General features: G+C 39.9%; 1 protein-coding gene across 7 annotated transcripts in view; it reads left to right on the top strand.

Annotated features, from left to right (window-relative positions):
• Positions 1 to 18,789, top strand: part of LOC134225515 (serine/threonine-protein kinase Wnk-like) — a 145,807-nt gene that overhangs the window by 92,129 nt on the left and 34,889 nt on the right. The window contains exon 1 of one of the 7 annotated variants that reach the window (XM_062705676.1): positions 4,794 to 5,664. The exons of 5 other annotated variants lie outside the window; for them this stretch is intronic. In XM_062705676.1, coding sequence (XP_062561660.1) covers positions 5,558 to 5,664 — 107 coding nt within the window. In that variant the 5' untranslated portion in view covers positions 4,794 to 5,557. Of the gene's footprint in view, positions 1 to 4,793; positions 5,665 to 18,789 lie in introns of those variants that run through there. One more of the 7 variants, XM_062705678.1, reaches the window with a different exon arrangement.

The raw sequence follows: 18,789 nt of genomic DNA, 5'->3' as shown, positions 1-18,789 counted from the left end.
TATTTGCTTCCTAGTAACACCCCAGATGAATTGAAATGTCAATTTGAGAACAGTTTTTTTACGAACAGATCGTAAGTTTCGAGTGGAAGAAGGATTTTCAGTTATAATTCGTTAAAAAAACGACAAAGATATATTTTTTCCCGTTGGTATTAATTATTTTGAATCTCCTGTGTTAGATTAATCCGTGATTAGCGTGAGAAAAGCTTTGCCTTTCTGTATATTTGGTTTTTGGATTTTTGACGAAATTGTGTTTTTTCCCAAGGGTCCCCCCTTGGGAACAAAAGCGCAAAATAAAAATTTTCTCTTATAATGCGTTTTCCGACTAGGACTCTTCCCCAAAAAATGTAACGTGCCTTGATTTGACTGGTTTTACGTAAAACCTAATTTTTAAAAATCTTTTATTTATTTTTGTTGTTGCCTGTTTTCCCGCTTGCCGGGCAGTGGCAACTATATTGCCACCAATTTTTCAATGTTTCTGAACTGTTTAATGTATAACAAACATACATTTGAGTTTAATACCATGTCAACATTGTGTCCTATAGTTGTTTTTGTTAATTAATTGTTTAGATTCGTCTGCCTTATAAAGGGTTAATACATAAAGCTAAAGGGAGAGGGAGGGATCAGACGTCAATTTTACGTCATATAATTTGTTAATATCTTTTAACGGTAATCTTAACATCTCCTTAAGTGTATTGTGACTTTCAGTAATATTTGTGTGATGGTTATGATTTTCTTTCGGAAAGTTAGTTACACATTTTACAGGTGAATGTAATGTTGATAAAAGCGCCATAATACAACATTTTATCTGATTTTTTCAATTGATTGATAGACGTAGAAAAATGGCGGTAATAACAATTCGACACAGATATCGATACAGATTTTTGGAGTACGAAATACAGATGAAAAGATTTTTTTGTTAAAAAATACAGATTTTCATTTGGCAACCCTGCCTCCGAGAAGAACAAGTTGTCAGTCGTCATCAAGCAGCCGTGACGGTAAGGCGCGTCTCCCAAACGCCACACCGTATGGGCTGCGGATCCGGCGACTGACGAGGGTTTGGTGGAGGGGCTGGGAATCGAACCCATGACCATCCGCTTGTAAGGCGAACGTGTAGCCAACTACGCTACGGGACCCCCCCTAGCATGTCTCTCTTATGAAGACATATACTGCCGCTAACCGCAAGTCGAGCACATCTGTATATGGAGCCCATATACATATGTGCTCGACTTGCGGTTAGCGGCAGTATAATAACATAATAATAATAGTACGCGATTGGACGTATTAGGACGCAAAGCAGTCGCGAAATCCCGGTTGTTGTTTGCGTTGTCCTTGAGTAAATAAATTCTTGCGCGAATGGACGTCTTCGTATTAGGACGCAGAATAATCGCGAAATCCGAGATTATGATTCTGTTCTGTGCGATCTGTGAGAAAAAAGCACATTTGATTGTGAGATCGAACCTTCTGGAAAGGTAGGCTCCCATGCAACCCGAGCAGCGCAAATCAGACAAAAATAGTTACAGCAACTTAGTTGTGATTGAATATGGTCACATATGAGTTGCAATAACCTATGTGGAACATGTGTGCCGTTATGGAAATGAATTAGAAAATTTTGCATAACTCGAGAAATGATCACAGAATAAATCATTTTTAGGCAAAACGAAGTTCGTCGGGTCTGGTAGTATAGACCGTTCCGATAATTATAAATACACTAAGAAATACTCGGCAATTGGAATGGCGCTTGATATTTCAATAAAATGTCTATTCCTCTTATAGATTACATCCTACTCTTTCACGTGATTTTTTGCTTAAAATTAGGATTGATTTCCGACCGTCTAAAACGAGTCTAACAGACGAACTAAGACTAACTTAGTGGAATTAAATGAAAAGTACTAAACTCGTTTTAGACGGTTGAATACATTCCACTAAAAAGAGCTTAAAATATTTTTCTTTATTGTCGACCAAAAATTTTGTTTTGCCAAAATGAGTTATTTTTGGAACGTTTTTTTTGTAATTATCAATAAAAATCGTATAACTGTTACACGTAAAAAAATTTAATGTTGTTTATTAATAATATTTCTAATACTTTTTTGCCAAAGCAGGCGGTTAATGATAAGTATAAGAAAAAACTTGTACATCGCATTAGCCACATACATTCGGAAACTTATACTTTTCATTAAGTTATGAATGTTATTAGCTTTTCGATATGGGATCATTCATTCGGTGGCATAATGAAAAGTTTAAGTATTTTCGAATGGTTTTTTGCCATAACTTATAAGGTTATTTTTTTACGTGTAGATCAATATATTTTTCAATACAGCTGCATAAATATGTATGTCTGTCTGTAGCATCAACGCCGAGATCTGTTTGAAAAATGATTTCAACGACCTGAAAATTAAGACAAAACCTCAAAAATTATTCAGAAAGTGGAATAATCCTCATGAGTACGGACATGGCTTTAGAATCAGACGATTTACAGGTACGGTATATCTTGGGGTTTGATCTGGACACTAATGACACAGTAAAAAAAAAAATAATTGCATTAGTGGAAACGAGAGCTCGCTTCATCCTGAATCGCTCACGCAGTCCCGCTGCTGTAGAGAACAATGAGAGTGTTTTTGCGAAGGTGTATTTTTTACAACGATGCGAGCCCCGGAAGGTTAATGTTTTTGGGGATAAATCAAAAATTTGTTCTTTAGACAAAGTTTTGATTTTCTGTTTATAAGTGGATATAGACACATTATATATTTGTTACATTTTGCTTGAATGCCTTCAATGTGATTTTTGAAAGTTAACTTTTGATCTAGCAGAAGTCCTAACTATTTAGCTTCGCTAGACCAATTAATTGGAACCCCATTCATAGTGACACAATATGTCTGCTAGAAGGTTTCAAATTAGAAGCTCTCGGCTTATGTGAAAAAATTATAAGCTGAATTTTGGAAGCATTCGGGGAAATTTTCCGTTTTTGCAAGTAAGTGGAGAAAATATCCAAACTTTTTTGCAATCTACTACAAATGACACGAAGGCTTCGCCTTTTGGCTGAGAGACCTGTGTCATCTGCAAACAAAGATTTTTGACACCCTGGTGGTAAATCAGGTAAGTCAGAAGTAAAAATGTTATACAAAATGGGCCCCAGTATGCTGCCTTGGGGAACACCAGCTCTTACAGGTAATCTATCAGATTTAGAATTCTGATAGTTTACCTGCAGTGAGCGATCTGATAAATAATTTTGGATCAGTTTAATAATGTTCAGAGGAAAATTTAAATTCGTCGATTTTACAATCAAACCTTCATGCCAAACACTGTTAAATGCTTTCTCTATATCAAGAAGAGCAACTCCAGTCGAATATCCCTCAGATTTGTTGAGCTGAATTGAATTCGTAACTCTTAATAACCGATGGGTGGTTGAATTCCCATGGCGAAAACCAAATTGCTCATCAGCCAAAATAGAATTGTCATTAATATCAACCATCATTCTATTTAAAATAATATTTTCAAACACTCTGCTTATTGAAGGAAGCAAAATGATTGGGTGATAACTAAAGCCTCAGCTGGATTTTTGTCCGGCTTCAAAATAGGAACAACTTTGGCGTTTTTCCATTTATCTGGAAAGTATGCCAATTGAAAACATTTGTTAAATAAATTAACCAAAAAGGATAAGGAGCTCCCAGGAAGTTTTTGAATAAGTATGTAGAAAATACCATCATCACCCGGGGCTTTCATATTTTTAAATTTTCTAGTAATAGATCTCACTTCATCCAAATTAGTTCCCAACGAAGGGTCAAAAACATTCTCTTGGTTGAGAATGTCTTCGAAGCTCCATGCAACCTGATCCTCAATTGGACTCGTGAGACCTAGACTAAAATTATGGGCTCTCTCAAACTGCTGAGCAAGTTTTTGAGCCTTTTCTGCATTTGTTAATAAAAATTTATTTCCCTCTTTAAGCGCTGGAATTGGCTTCTGAGGTTTTTTAAGAATTTTCGTTAATTTCCAAAAGGGTTTCGAACTGGGATCTAACTTCGAGACATTATTCTCAAAGTTGCTATTTCTCAGAATAATGAAACATTTTTTAATTTCATTTTGCAAATCTTGCCAAATAACGGAATAAGACGAATCAGTAGCTGAAGATCGTCGTCAATAATGATGGAGTTGAATTTAATTTCACATTTGCAATGCAGAGGAATTGCAATGCCTCTGGCTTCGGCAATTAAATTTGTCAAAGATACGAGAGCATTATCAATATCAATATCACTGTTGGTATCGAGAGAAATATCAACATCAAAATTCTTATCGATATACGTTTTATATAAATCCCAATCAGCAAAAAAAGAGAATTGTCCAAAATTTGTTTCAACAGAAACAACCAAACTACCCCTAATCAGCACTATTCGGGTGGTGGCTGTATTTACGTGTTCGTCGGTCTGCTGAGCGCCTTATTCCCACCACCACCACACGATCACCATCCCTTTCAGTTCAGCAGCACTCATGTCCGTAAGTGGATGGGTATGGGTACAGCAGCCACAACTCTACTCTACCACCATTATTAGTCGTTGCTTATTTCAGAGTAATATAGTATAAAGGTAGTTTTAGTGGCGACCTCTCTCGGTTTGCAACTACCCGCTGCCTGCCTGCTGGTACCGCGCGCCGTCACGGTTGAGTTCTCATTAGCGCAAAAAAAAAAACTAAATAAAAAAATAAAAGATCTTTGTCATTAGCAGTGGCCTCTCTGCTAGTTCGCCAGCCAGCAACCAGTGGATCGTCGTCATACACTTGCTCGTCGGTCGGTTGGTTAGTTGTTGTTGCGATCGGAAGCTAGTGCCAAGAGCTTTTTAGTAGCTATATGCCGTTTAGTGTTGGCAACCTGAATAGAGCGCGCACTGATGGTGACTCAAATTTTACTACGGTTACGCGCTTTTGTTATTGTTTTCGTTTGTGATAAGAACCGAAGTGCTACCTCCCAGCTGGTGGTAGGCTTTTATCGCTTCCCTTTTTAAGATTTAAACAACAGAAGAAAGCTGGTACGTGAGAGTTGACACGTGAATGACTCACGAGGGGTTGTTGACGAATGGCATTCGATGCGACGGCAACAACATGCGTAATGGGTACAAAAGTCTGCAGATAATCCAAAATAGTGAGAAGGAAGGAAAGGTCGTCAAGTTTGTTTTATGGCCCCGAACCGAAGGAATTCCAAGAATTCACAGTTCAGTTTCGCATTTGGTTAAGGTTGGATGCACTCCGTGGCCAACGAAGGGGTGTGTGTCGATGGTGGAAATTCTCGCCTGTTGAAATAGATCGTTGTATGGAAGCTCGTCTTTATCAGAAGGCAAAACGAAAAAAAAGTGAATGGCAATATCGACAGTTGGTGGTTGTTGTGATTATTATCGGATTAGCAGCATGGTGATGAATCCTCGCAAAACGACCAGCGATCGTTTTGGCAAAGAATTCTACTACAAAGCAGGACGGGTCAGTTGAAGGTGTGCCTGTTCCGAATTGTGATGTTCCGGGAGAAGTGTGTTTTGTTATCTAACTAAGTTGTTGCGTTAACGCTCAAAAGAATCTCATGATCCAATCGCGAATCATGACACAAATGCTCTGCTGTGGATATCATTTCTTGATGGATCTGTTGCCGCGACTTCACGCAATGCTCAACTGCTGTCACTGCCAAAGGTATGTTGATTATGAATGGATACGCGTAATTCAAAAGTTAAAAATGAAACTAAAAATCAAAAGAATGAAAATTTAATTGCATTTATGATGGTAATACGGTAGAATTGTTCTTCTGAAGCAGTGTTCAAAAAATAAAACGAACACAAGTAATTATCAATAATTAGTCAATTTGAGTCGAATAATAGCAGAAATTCTACTTGAAACAAGTCAACAACATTATTGATCTGTTCGACATGATAACGGACATACACGTTTTATGATGTGTACCCATAAGGTCAAATAATGCAAATATAAAACTATTTGACAAATCATCCAATATAAAATATTCAAAATCTCGCACCACACTTAATCTAATTGGAAATTACTGAGTGTGAAATTCAACGCATTCAAAATTCCGAAATGATATTTCGTTTGTTTCCGTTTCTTTGTGTATTCATGTGATAGGCACAAAAATGTCTCAGGCAGCGGATAATTTTTGCACTGGAATAATGTTGTTTTGTTATTCGGCCGAACACATTCACCATTGTTTGGGTCCGGTCCACTTGATGTCGCGAGACGGGCAGCTGAAAATTATTTCATGATCTAATTCAATTTCCACAATTGCCGGCCGTGAATAATAGATTCATTAGTGGGTATTACTGCTGCTTGACCTTTGCGAGTTCTGACAGGAACGGGCCCGGCTGGCCGCCGGTCGTATGAAAGGAATCGGAGGTGTTACCAATGTGGAAAATTCCATTCTCTTTGACCTTGCTCGTTGGGACATTTCATTCTGTTCTCTGTGGTTCGTTCAGGGATGAGTTTTTTGAAAGCTTTGGCTTATGGCCGCATGACGTTTGTTGACCGTTTGACCAAATGTCATTCAATAGAATGTCTTAAAGCAACACATGGATTGAACACATGTAGAGAATGGTTATCGTTATTTTTTATGTTTATTTCCTTTGATAGGAAAGATTGCATAGAAGCTACTATTTCTGCTTCAAACGTGGAATAACACTGAGTTGTGTTTTTTTATTTATCAAAGTAGGAGTTAGTATTCTTCATCTCATACCTCTTATAGAATGAAAAACAAAGAAATTAAAAGCAGTACGGTTTGTTTTTTTATTTTTGTATTTTTTTTAGCAGTGAGCAAGTCCAAGTCAAGTCCAGATAAATTAGTTACAGTTAGATGGAACAGTTACTCTATACATAAGGGTCGAATTGCTTACGTAATTAGTGTACGGGCCCATATCAATTCTACATGCAATACTGGTATATTTTTGTAAACAAACGTAAAAGAGTTTGAGCCCCTCTAAAATCTATCTGAAATAATCTAATCTAAGCTAGTTATTAAGCTTTCTAAAAGCTTTGACTGTGCGTTAATCATGACTTCCTCTGTCATTGATTCTGAATCTCTTAAAAGGCTGAACGCGCACAACTGTGCGACATTGGCGTACATGGAATGAAACAGGGTCCTTCAAAACAAATACTACCAAGGAGAATCACGGTGAGCATCCGACAACATAAGCTTCTATCCATCAGATAGCGGCTCTCAACCTTTTTCTTGAGAGGTACCCCTTCGAACTTTTGCATTCATCGAGGTACCCCTATTTTTTCGCAATAAATGAAAATAAGCGTAACTCACAAGAAATTTGGAAAAGGACCTGAAAACTAACGGGAAATATGCCTCTCCAAAAAGTTAACTGAAATTTTCATTATCCGTGATAATTTCCATTTCAAATTAAGTTTGCACATCAAACTTCCTACAATACTTTCTGAACGGTTAGAGGCTTCCGAGCCTCTTGAAAGATGGCTTCCGGCCTCTTGAAAGGAGGCTTCCGGGCCTCTTGAAAGGAGGCTTCCGGGCCTCTTGAAAGGAGGCTTCCGGGCCTCTTGAAAGGAGGCTACCGGGTCTCTTGAAAGGAGGCTTCCGGGTCGCTTGAAAGGAGGCTTCCGGGCCGCTTGAAAGGAGTCTTCCGGGCCTCTTGTAAGGATGCTTTCGGTCCTTTTGAAAGGAGGCTTCCGGGCCTCTTGAAAGAGGTTACCGGGCCTCTTGAAAGGAGGCTTCCGGGTTTCTTGAAAGGAGGCTTCTGGCCTCTTGAAAGGAGGCTTCGGGCCTCTTGAAAGGAGGCTAGGGCCTCTTGAAAGGAGGCCTGGGCCTCTTGAAAGGAGGCTTCTGAGCCTCTTGAAAGGAGGCTTCTGAGCCTCTTGAAAGGAGGCTTCTGAGCCTCTTGAAAGGAGGCTTCTGAGCCTCTTGAAAGGAGGCTTCTGAGCCTCTTGAAAGGAGGCTTCTGAGCCTCTTGAAAGGAGGCTTCTGAGCCTCTTGAAAGGAGGCTTCTGAGCCTCTTGAAAGGAGGCTTCTGAGCCTCTTGAAAGGAGGCCTTCCTGAGCCTCTTGAAAGGAGGCTTCTGAGCCCTTTGAAGGAGGCTTCTGAGCCTCTTGAAAGGAGGCTTCTGTGCCTCTTGAAAGGAGGCCTGAGCCTCTTAAAAGGAGGCTTCTGAGCCTCTTGAAAGGAGGCTTCTGAGCCTCTCGAAAGGAGGCTTCCGAGCCTCTCGAAAGAAGGCTTCCGGGCATCTCGAAAGAAGGCTTCCGGGCCTCTTGAAAGGAGGCTTCAGGCCTCTTGAAAGGAGGCTTCGGGCCTCTTGAAAGGAGGCTTCCAGGCCTCTTGAAAGGAGGCTTCGGGCCTCTTGAAAGGAGGCTTCCGGGCCTCTTGAAAGGAGGCTTCGGGCCTCTTGAAAGGAGGCTTCGGGCCTCTTGAAAGGAGGCTTCCGGGCCTCTTGAAAGGAGGCTTCGGGCCTCTTGAAAGGAGGCTTCCAGGCCTCTTGAAAGGAGGCCTGGGCCTCTTGAAAGGAGGCTTCCGGGCCTCTTGAAAGGAGGCTTCCGGGCCTCTTGAAAGGAGGCTCTGGGCCTCTTGAAAGGAGGCTTCCGGGCCTCTTGAAAGGAGGCTTCCGGGCCTCTTGAAAGGAGGCTTCCAGGCCTGTTGAGAAGAGGCTTCCGGTCCTCTTGCATATGCGCTTCCAGGCCTCTTGAAAGGAGGCTTCCGGGCCTCTTGAAAGGAGGCTTCCGGGCCTCTTAAAAGGAGGCTTCAGGGCCTCTTGAAAGGAGGCTTCCGGGCCTCTTGAAAGGAGGCTTCCGGGCCTCTTGAAAGGAGGCTTCCGGGCCTCTTGAAAGGAGGCTTCCGGGCCTCTTGAAATGAGGCTTCCAGGCCTCTTGAAATGAGGCTTCCGGGCCTCTTGAAATGAGGCTTCCGAGCCTCTTGAAAGGAGGCTTCCGGGCCTCTTGAAAGGAGGCTTCCGGGCCTCTTGAAAGGAGGTTTCTGGGCCTCTTGAAAGGAGGCTTCCGGGCCTCTTGAAAGGAGGCTTCCGGGCCTCTTGAAAGGAGGCTTTCGGGCCTCTTGAAAGGAGGCTTTCGGGCCTCTTTAAAGGAGGCTTCCGGGCCTCTTTAAAGGAGGCTTCCGGGCCTCTTGAAAGGAGGCTTCCGGGCCTCTTGAAAGGAGGCTTCCGGGCCTCTTGAAAGGAGGCTTCCCGCCCGAGCAGCACAAGTAAGACAAAAAAGGTTGCTTCCGAGGCTTCCGAGCATCTTGTCTTGAAAGGAGGCTTCCGAGCGTCTTGTCTTGAAAGGAGGCTTCCGAGCGTCTTGTCTTGAAAGGAGGCTTCCGAGCGTCTTGTCTTGAAAGGAGGCTTCCGAGCGTCTTGTCTTGAAAGGAGGCTGCTTCCGAGCGTCTTGTCTTGAAAGGAGGCTGCTTCCGAGCGTCTTGTCTTGAAAGGAGGCTGCTTCTGAGCCTCTTGACTTCAAAGGAGGCTTACGACCTGCATGGAAAAAGGCTTTCGTTACGCGTTACGCATGGAAAAAAACGTAAAATTAAGGTTTCCGAATCTTTAAATCAAACAGTTTAGTTCAGAAGCATATTCTTATTATATTATTCAATTTTTTGTTTTGGTCAGATGGATTACACTTGAAATTTTTTTCTGATCTTTTGTCGAACAGCCCCCTTAAGCAGGATTTGAAATAAAAAAAATTCAATTATCAAATTTTAATCGATAAATTTTTATTGGAATTTTAATACATCCGCCATTACGCAATGTTGTCCAAGGTACCCCCAGGGGTACATCTCCATTTACTTTCAACCTATTTTCTCGCAAAGTTTTATTCGGCGCAAATGTTGTCTGTTTTTTTCTGATCGGCTACTGATACTAAAATTTACGAAAATAGGGCTTAAACCAAGCTTAAGCGTATGGGTAAGCACCACTTAAGAGTTAAGCGGAGGTGAAGAAATCGGCCCTAAGACAGAGTAATTTGTGACTTAGCTGCACACAGGAAATACAGCACTGCGCATTACCTAGATGATGGCACTAAATGTATAAATCAAAGTTTGCGAAGCACATACCTAGTTTTAATTTAATTAAATCCTACAATCCGTCTATAATGTATTTTCCATTTGTGTAACCACATACCAAAATCTATCACATACTCTCCAACAGCTGAGTTCTGTTTAAGCATTAGCCACGTGCTTGCATACGAATGCTATTAATATCACGGAATGTTTCAAGGTATAATTAGAGAATGTTTAACGTAACGTTTGTCGGGCCGAGTGTGTGATTGAACCCTACACCTCCTGCACATGAGATAGAATCTGTGTCCGCTAGACTACCAAGACCATCGATTATCGTCGTTTTTTTCTTCTGTGTGGAGAATAAAAAACATTTATCGGCTATTAACACTGCACGTTCGATTCACATCAAGATGGGCTTCATAGACTAAGGAGTTTTGTATCTGACGTGTGAGCAGAATATCGAACATTGTAGGTATACAGAGTTTGTTACTTTTTTTTCTATCGTGCAATCTCTAATGAGATTGCATCACCAGGGCTGACAAAAGTTATCGTCGCAGACCGAAATGCAACAGTAGCGACGAGTCTAGTGTCTTCACGTCGTGTTCTAAATCGTCATGACGAAATGTTTATAAATTTCATTCTATAATTTTTTTTTTAACAATTTACCAATTCAACATTTCAAGTCTTTAGCTTTCTAGATTTTTGACTTGAGTTTTATTTTTATAATGTTTTGTTTTGTTAAGTAAGGAAATGGTTTTTAAGTCTATTTTGACATGTTCGCCTTGAAGAGGCATTAGTTAGTTTAAAAAAATATATAACCTAACTACTATTTATACTAATATATACAAAAACAATTTGATAACCTAGATTGGAACTAGCGCCCTAATAGCGGCCTGATCTGATGCTAAGCAACGTTCCCTAAACCGATCGTTGATGTCGAGGGTCAAGCCAAGGTAGTCGGCCTCATTGGTCCATTCCACAGTTTTGCCATTGAGGATGATTTTACAGTCCACAGGTGGAACATGTTTAGGGGATTTTGAATGGGGGAAGATGATGACCTCCTGGGTCTTCGTCGCGTTGATACAAATCTTCCAGCTGGTAAGGTTCTCTGTCAGGGCATCCAGGCCTCGTTGGAGTTTTGTCACTAGCGCTCTGATCATTCTGCCTTGGTAGACGATGGAGGTATCATCTTGGAACAAGGGCAGAATGTTGCCTTCTGGAGGTTTCGGAGGTGAACAGAATGAAAAGCAGGGGCCCGAGGATACTGCCCTGGGGGACGCCTGCGACGATGTTGTGTCCTTGCCGACAGGTAATTGTTGATGATTTTCACCAGGTAGCTATAGTTTGTACACCAGCCCATCATGCCATACATTGTCGAATCCCTTCTCGACATCGAGTAAGACCATGGCGGATGTGTTTGAGACAAACTTGTTCCATCTGAGGACGTTAATAACTCGGGTCAGTTGGTGTACGGTTGACCGACTTTTCCTCGAGCAAAATGTTGTGGTGTTCGGCAGATTCAAGTAATCGGCTGTGAATCGCTTTTCAAACAGCTTCAATAACGCTGAGAGAAGGCTGATGGGGCGATAACTTTTCGGAGAGGAAGGATCCTTCCCAGGCTTCCGGATGGGGATGACTTTCGCTGACTTCCAGGACGATGGGAAGTAGCTGAGACGGAGACACTGATTAAAGATCAGCGAAAAGTGCTCGAAGAATGGAGCTCTCAAATGTTCGAGTTCGAGATTCAGGATGCTGTCGAAGCCTAGAGCCTTCATGTTTTTCGATGATTTGATATAGGCCGCCATTTCGCCAGCTGAGATCTCCATCTCCTCCGAGAAGTCTTTCTGAATAAGATGGATGTTGTTAGCATGCTCGTTAACGGCTGCTTTGTGTCGACTGATGATGTTCTGTCCAAGATTGCTCGAGCTGACAAAGTGACGACCTATTTCGGCGACCTAGTCATTGTCAGCCTTGTGATATTGATTGATTTCTGTATTCTCCCCCGTCCCTCCACGGATCACCCGGATCACCGAATACTCCGACCAAAATGTTGTAGTTCAAGTCACCTTTCGTGCAACGTCATCAGCTTCTCACCAGTGCATTGCGGGCGGCTCCATCCAGCAACATTTTACACTCATCCCGAAGATTACTGTCTAAAATATGTGAAATACATGTTCAGTTAACTCCATAAGTCAGAGTATTTTGATCTTCAAGGAATCTAGATCAACATTTGAAAAGGGCGTAACAATCAAAAATTATTCCTTCGTATTCCTCGTCTACATTTAATGCTATATTTGTAGACGAAGAGTCAAAAGAAATAAATTTTGGCTATTAGGCCCTTTTCAAATGTTGGTTTAGAAATATACTGCCGCTAACCGCAAGTCGAGCGCATCTGTATATGAAGGCCCATATACAGATGTGCTCGACTTGCGGTTAGCGGCAGTATAGTCGTTTGATTTTCGAGCATCACATTTGCATTGTACTGGTCTACCGATGTGTTTTTAATGTAGCACAGCCCTATACACGGTTTCTTTGTCTAAAGAAGCTTATTAAAAAACAGTATCTTTGAAACACCCCTACCCGATAACATAAGCTTTCCTCTTTCACGTAAGTGCAATAATAAAATGCACTTTCGGGTCGTTTTTAAATACGTTTTTGGCGGCGATGAATTTGTAGTGAATAAAGGTTTATATGGAACTAGCTGACCCGGCAAACTTTGTCTCGCCAAAAGATGATCAATTTTCTGACACATTTTTTCAGTTCACATTTTTTTCTGGAAAACAAATTACAAATTCTTAAGCATAGTCTCTTAATTCTCGTGTATACATTATACATACACATTGAGATGTCTCAATGCGACTCACCAACGTTAATGTGAGATACACAAGCTTCGTGAGACTCGCGTGCGCTAAATTTTATGTGCGCGTAGTAGTCGTTGCTCAATCTCATCCTTTTTTTTACGCGTACATGATGTCTGTTCTTAAGTGATGCTCGGTCGTACAAATGCCAACTTTGTTTTATGTACATAGATTTGCTTAGAAGCAGAAGGTTGTGAGTTCAATTCCAGGCTCGTTCATTTCCTACTTTATATTTCTAATTAAGTTATTTCTGTGTTTCACGTTCTACCAAAACGATTCCTACTGCACTGCTATACCCTCCCACCCTGGACATGAAAGAGGAATGGGTGTTTCAGAGAAACTGAATTTAAAAAAAAAAAAACTCCCTAGAGCCACCGTGTGTAGCATGGATACTAGAAAATTGTGTATTATTTCGCGATGTACAAAAGTTCTGGGTCGGACTTAAATAAATGAATCTATATAGTTTCGTCGAATGCCACTTGGTCGAAAGGACATTACGTCAAAAGCTGATTTTCGAACCCCTCTTACCAACAACGATGAATCTATACCTGGTCAAAAAACAATTGGTCGAATAATGTTTCGTCGAGTCACATTAAGCCGAAAAAATATTTTATGGTTTCTGGAGCTGTTTTATACTTATCATGATTCACTACTCTGCCGTAATCTGGAAAAATGACGTAACAGCCATTTCACAACATGCATGTTTTCCATTTTTCTGTTAAAGAACTCGATGAGTAGTACTCGTTAACACCATTTTTGGAAAATGGCGTATACGTCACTTTTTCAGATTAGGGCAGTACTATGTTTGGAACTTATACTTGTTAAACGATTTTTGAATTGCATTTGTAAATATTTCAAGATTATGAGGGTCTGCCTCTTTTTTTCGAATGAAATTTAAACTAACCATGATATCTAAAAAGTATGAATAGTCCTCACCAGCAAGGTCAAGATTACGGATGGAAGGTTATTCATTTTGACTTATTGTTTCGATAAAATAATATCAAACACTTTTCCTTTTTAAAAATTGTTAAAATTTTAGCATCTTTATCTAGAGCTATTGCCAGCTATCAATTTAACCGATCATTATGCGCAGGAACTCTCAAAAACAAACTTTTGGAGAAACTCGGATTGTTTTTAGTAGCTTCACTATTTTCACATAAAATATAATAAAAGCAGTCTAATGAAACTATAAAGCGGTGCTTAACAGGGGAACGGCTCGGCACTTCATCCCACAGCCCCTATTTCCACCCCATCAAAAACTAAACAATAAAAAGGAATTTGACTTGTTTCTCATTTTTGTGATTTTTGTGTGCACGCGTGTTAGCAAAAAGAAGCGACGAGATTGGTGCTGTATTCCTTTGTTTTGCGATGAGATGAATATAATATGGTCGGGGTTCTGCCAAATCACACCAAGCGCCAATGAAAAATTTCCAATTTTTTAGCCAAAGTTTTCGTGTAACAGATTCAATTAATCACAAATCGCATCGGACATCGTTCAACGCCATAACTGAGGATATCCTACAACAAATGTACGCATGATTTGACATAAAATACTTTCCGTTTTCCTTTTGCGAACAAAATATCACAAGTCAGTCAAAAAGCCGCTTGGTGCGGTTTGGCTGGATCCCGACTATATGTTCAGCGGGATGGAAAACCGAACAGTTTCCTATTATTATTTTTTTTAAATGTTCTGAAAACTCAGATGTGAATATTTACATTACATGGAAGATTATTATTTGAAAAATGTATTGGAGGGTCGTGGGTTTGAGTCCCATCGAAGGAAAGTAGTTACCTCCAATACATTCTTTAAATCATAGTCATAGTCTTCCACATAATGTACATATCTTGCGCATAGTTTCATAGGAGCGTAACTGTATTGATCGATTTTTCTTAATCGATTTTATATTTAGTTAATAACTCAATTGTTTCAAAAGCTACAACCGTGATTATTGATTCTGGTGCAAGATACAATCATCCTTTCACACCAAAACATTAAATCAAGAACAAACTCGCGCAATTCGGTATAATAATAAAAAGAAAACAACGACGAAGAGAAATCAATCTATGCAGTTACGCCCTATGAAACTAAGCGCGAGATATTAAGGTCACTCCTCACGGAATCCAGGTTTCGCGCTTTCGGGGGCGGTCACTCGATACGAAAGGAACACACAACTGTCATTTTTATTATTTCACGCATGCTGCGACGCAGCAAAGCTAAATCAACAAAAATGACAGTTGTGCGCCGCCTCAGTATCGAGTGGTGTGCCCCCGAAAACGCGAGCACTTTGAAACTTGGATTCCTTGAGGAGTGTCCTTAGCATCTGAGTTTTCAGAACATTGCAAATTAATGTCCAATACCCGGATAAAGGCAATTAACTTTGATTGAACTATTATTTTTTGTGGTTCAACAATTCGTTAAAACTTAGAAGGAATTTGATGAAGCTGTACACTGCCGCTGCAAAAATAACTCTCTCATATTTACTTGATTTTCTATCTATATGGGACATATATAAGCACACGGAAAAGTTACACATGATTCAACGCTGTACATGTTCTCGTGAAGACTGGACAAGATTTCTACTATGGTGAAACAAAAGTTTTTCAAATAATTTTGTAAAAAAAAACTCTGGTGCAAGATTCGGAAAAAATCTAAAAGGAAATTGATAAAGTCAAAATATGTTTGTAATAGGATTTTTATAGTTTTCTGAGAAAAACTAAACAAATCTCGCTTAACTTTTCAAAAGGTCCTAAGTAACATTTTTTTCATGAATTAATTTGAATAGCGCAATCAACAGAACAACATGAAAGCTTTTGATTGAAGTACTCAAATTAATTCATGAAAAAAATGTTACTTAGGTCCTTTTGAAAAGTTAAGCGAGAAATCTTCAAAGGTTGTTTGAAGCAGTGTTGTGCTGAATCACCTGAAAATAGTAGACGAGTTATCGTCGGCAACAACTTCTCAAACGATAATAAACACATTTTCATTCAAACATTAATCCTAATTCACTAATATCAGCCAATTGTCAACTTTGTCAACCCAATGTATCTTCTATTTGGCGTTAGGGTTTCATGGTAGTAAGGAAAAATAGTTCAAAATGTAACGATAAATGCTTCAAATCAAGATACGATTTTCAAACGATTCTTAATCGCTGGTGAGTTTTTATCACTTGATAATTTAAAAGTAAGATCGCGGGTGAGTTTTGATCATCCATCCCTGGTTTTAAGAAACATTATCTCGGAACAAAAACTACACATAACATCTCTTATGCTCAAGCCCGCCATTGGAAGGGATTCTTTTATTACTTGTTGTCATTATCAGAATTTCGAAAAGTTTTGAGAGATTGATTTTCTCGCCCAAAGACACAATTCTGGGGGGTGCCCCGTGGAATTCGACAACATTTTTTCCTCCCCATACTAAGCTGGGCCAGTCTAGTCTCCAATTGGGAAAAAACGGGAATCTGGAAATCGATTTTGAATGGACACCCTGACATTAGGTAATTTGGCCATTTGGCCAAAATTGAGTTTTTGGCCAACCTTTCACGAATTATGATGATTCGAAGTGAATTTTATACTGAACTAATGATTGTATGATTATTAAGTGAAAGCAAGTCCCGTAGCACGGTAGATCACTTTGACGTAGTGTGTTGCGGTGTAAGATCTACCAAACAGAGCCCTAGCTTAATCCATTTTTCTAGCTAGGGCAATAAGTTGTGGTAATTAAGGATTCATCGTATTTAGTCTCCGCTACCAACAGCAGTCTCAGAAATAAAACATAATTAATGTTACCTTGCAGACAGTTGAAAGACTCGAATTCCTCTTGTTTGAGGCTAGACTGTATGCAGCGGAAACAACTTTTCAAGCAATTAGTCAATAAACCTCGGTACCCGGTCCTAGGGTGAACTGAATGCTGGAAAATCGAGTTAGGGGTTTAAATACGTACTAAATCTTCTTGAACTGGTGAACAATGGTAGTGAGAGGAACACACGGAAGTTCTTATTACTGAACATGTTCTCTTGCTTGAAATGGTCTTGTAGACAGAGCTAAATCCCGGGTTTTCATTGTTTTACTGGTGATATTCTAGAAGCAAGACAATGATGTGGCTAGGTCTCCGATGCATGGCCAAAAACAGTATCACTGTTCTGTTTTCTCGAGAAAGGATTGATTTCCAATTGATAAGGGGCGCGCCTCCAATGGGATTGCTCTCTGTGAAGGGTCTAAATAGCAGGACCTTGTCATGGTGCTCTTGAGAAAACAAAACAACAACTGTATCGAAACCGATACTGCATTGCTTATCAATAGTAATTAAGTAATTCGACATGCGCGTAAACACTAAGGATACGGGTAACGCTACAATAGATCTAATAACAGGTCGCAGTGGCACACTCGAACAGGATAAAAAAGTGAAAGCAAGAGTATCCATGAAAAGAATAAGAAAAGCTATGTTGCACTTTACTTTCGATTAAATGTCCATTCGACCAAATGTCCTTTTAACTAATCGTCCTTTCGACGAAATGTCTGTCAATCAACGAAATCTATTGACTAATTAACATTTTAATGAACTACCTTCGAAGCTTAGCGGGTGATGAAACCAAATTTCCAGTACAGGGCACGAAGGTTCTTCGTAGCTTTTTTTTTCCCTGTTGGGTATCTTAATCACTGCGACCATTTGTTAGATCTATTGTGATATATGCCCCATTTGATCTAGCTTTGTCAAGTTGACGCATCATTACTATTTAGAGCAATTGCATTTCCTTGACTACCAGCGTTATCCCAATGCGGTATTATGGTTCTGATGAATCGTACTACCATATTGGGACTTGTTCCCCAAACTTCTGAGGGTTCTATCAGACCCTTATTGAAGATATTCTCTTTCTAAAAATTGCAGGACAATGGCATAACATATGTTCCTAGTCTTTTAGATGTATGCCGCAGAAACAACATACATCATCTTGAAGTTTTCCTAAGAGCTTCAAGTGATATCGGCTCGGGCAATGGCCTGTTACAAGACCTATGTATGTGTTAATATCTTAAATTTTGCGAGTGATAAATACGTTTGGTGTGATGAAACGTTTTGACTGACTCGCAATCAAGATGTTTTTCCAGATGTCCTCTATTTTAGAATGTTCCCAATATTAGAGTTCCATTCAAAGAGAACACGCTGATACACGATAAAATGGTTCGGGACCTATGAATTCTCGAGATGAATTGAGTCTGGTCTGCATATCAGCTTATTTATTGTCTTCAATGCCACAATGACCAGGAACCCAATACAGGTTCACTTTGTTACGACTACCCAAGGTTTGGAGTGACTGGAAACATTTCCAAACGAGGTTTGAAGTGCCTGTTGCTGAGTTTTAAGCATTCAATGCGGCTTGGCTGTCACCCCATATGGAAATATTTTAATGTCTGTAATTTCCGCGTAAGGATAAAATAGAGGATTCAAGAATAGCCTGAACTTCAGCTTGGAAAACAGTTGGCCACTTGCCCATGGAAATCGAGATATTTATCCCTGGGCCAGTTACGCCTGCTCCAACTTGATCGTTCAGCTTTGAACCATCGGTGTAAAATACAATTGATCCTGAGCGAAGAGTTGGTCCACCGTTCTTCGTAGCTTAGTAGGAAAAGCGCCTGTCCTGTCTAGCGTACTGATTTCGTGGGATCAAACCACATCGAAGGAAGTGGTTTCCCTCCAATACATTTTTCGAACTAAATCTGTCACATGTTGTGCATATGCATAAAACGAGTTTCAGACAAAGTAATTAATAACGACTCCGGCTGGCTCAATACCCGGAATATACGTAATTAACTTCGAATGAACTGTTCAATATTATGAAGCTTTCTGTTGGCTAATACATTTTTGAACAATGTATAAGAACGATTATTTCAATAGATAGTATTCGTTCAATGACATTATAAGTTAACTTATTGAAAGTCTACGAATGTCTACTATTAAGCTCT

Source organism: Armigeres subalbatus, chromosome 3, assembly GCF_024139115.2.
Source record: "Armigeres subalbatus isolate Guangzhou_Male chromosome 3, GZ_Asu_2, whole genome shotgun sequence".
Taxonomy (NCBI): Eukaryota; Metazoa; Arthropoda; class Insecta; order Diptera; family Culicidae; genus Armigeres; species Armigeres subalbatus.
The sequence above is the reverse complement of the archived record's forward strand: the minus strand, read 5'-3'. Positions and strand labels throughout refer to the sequence as shown.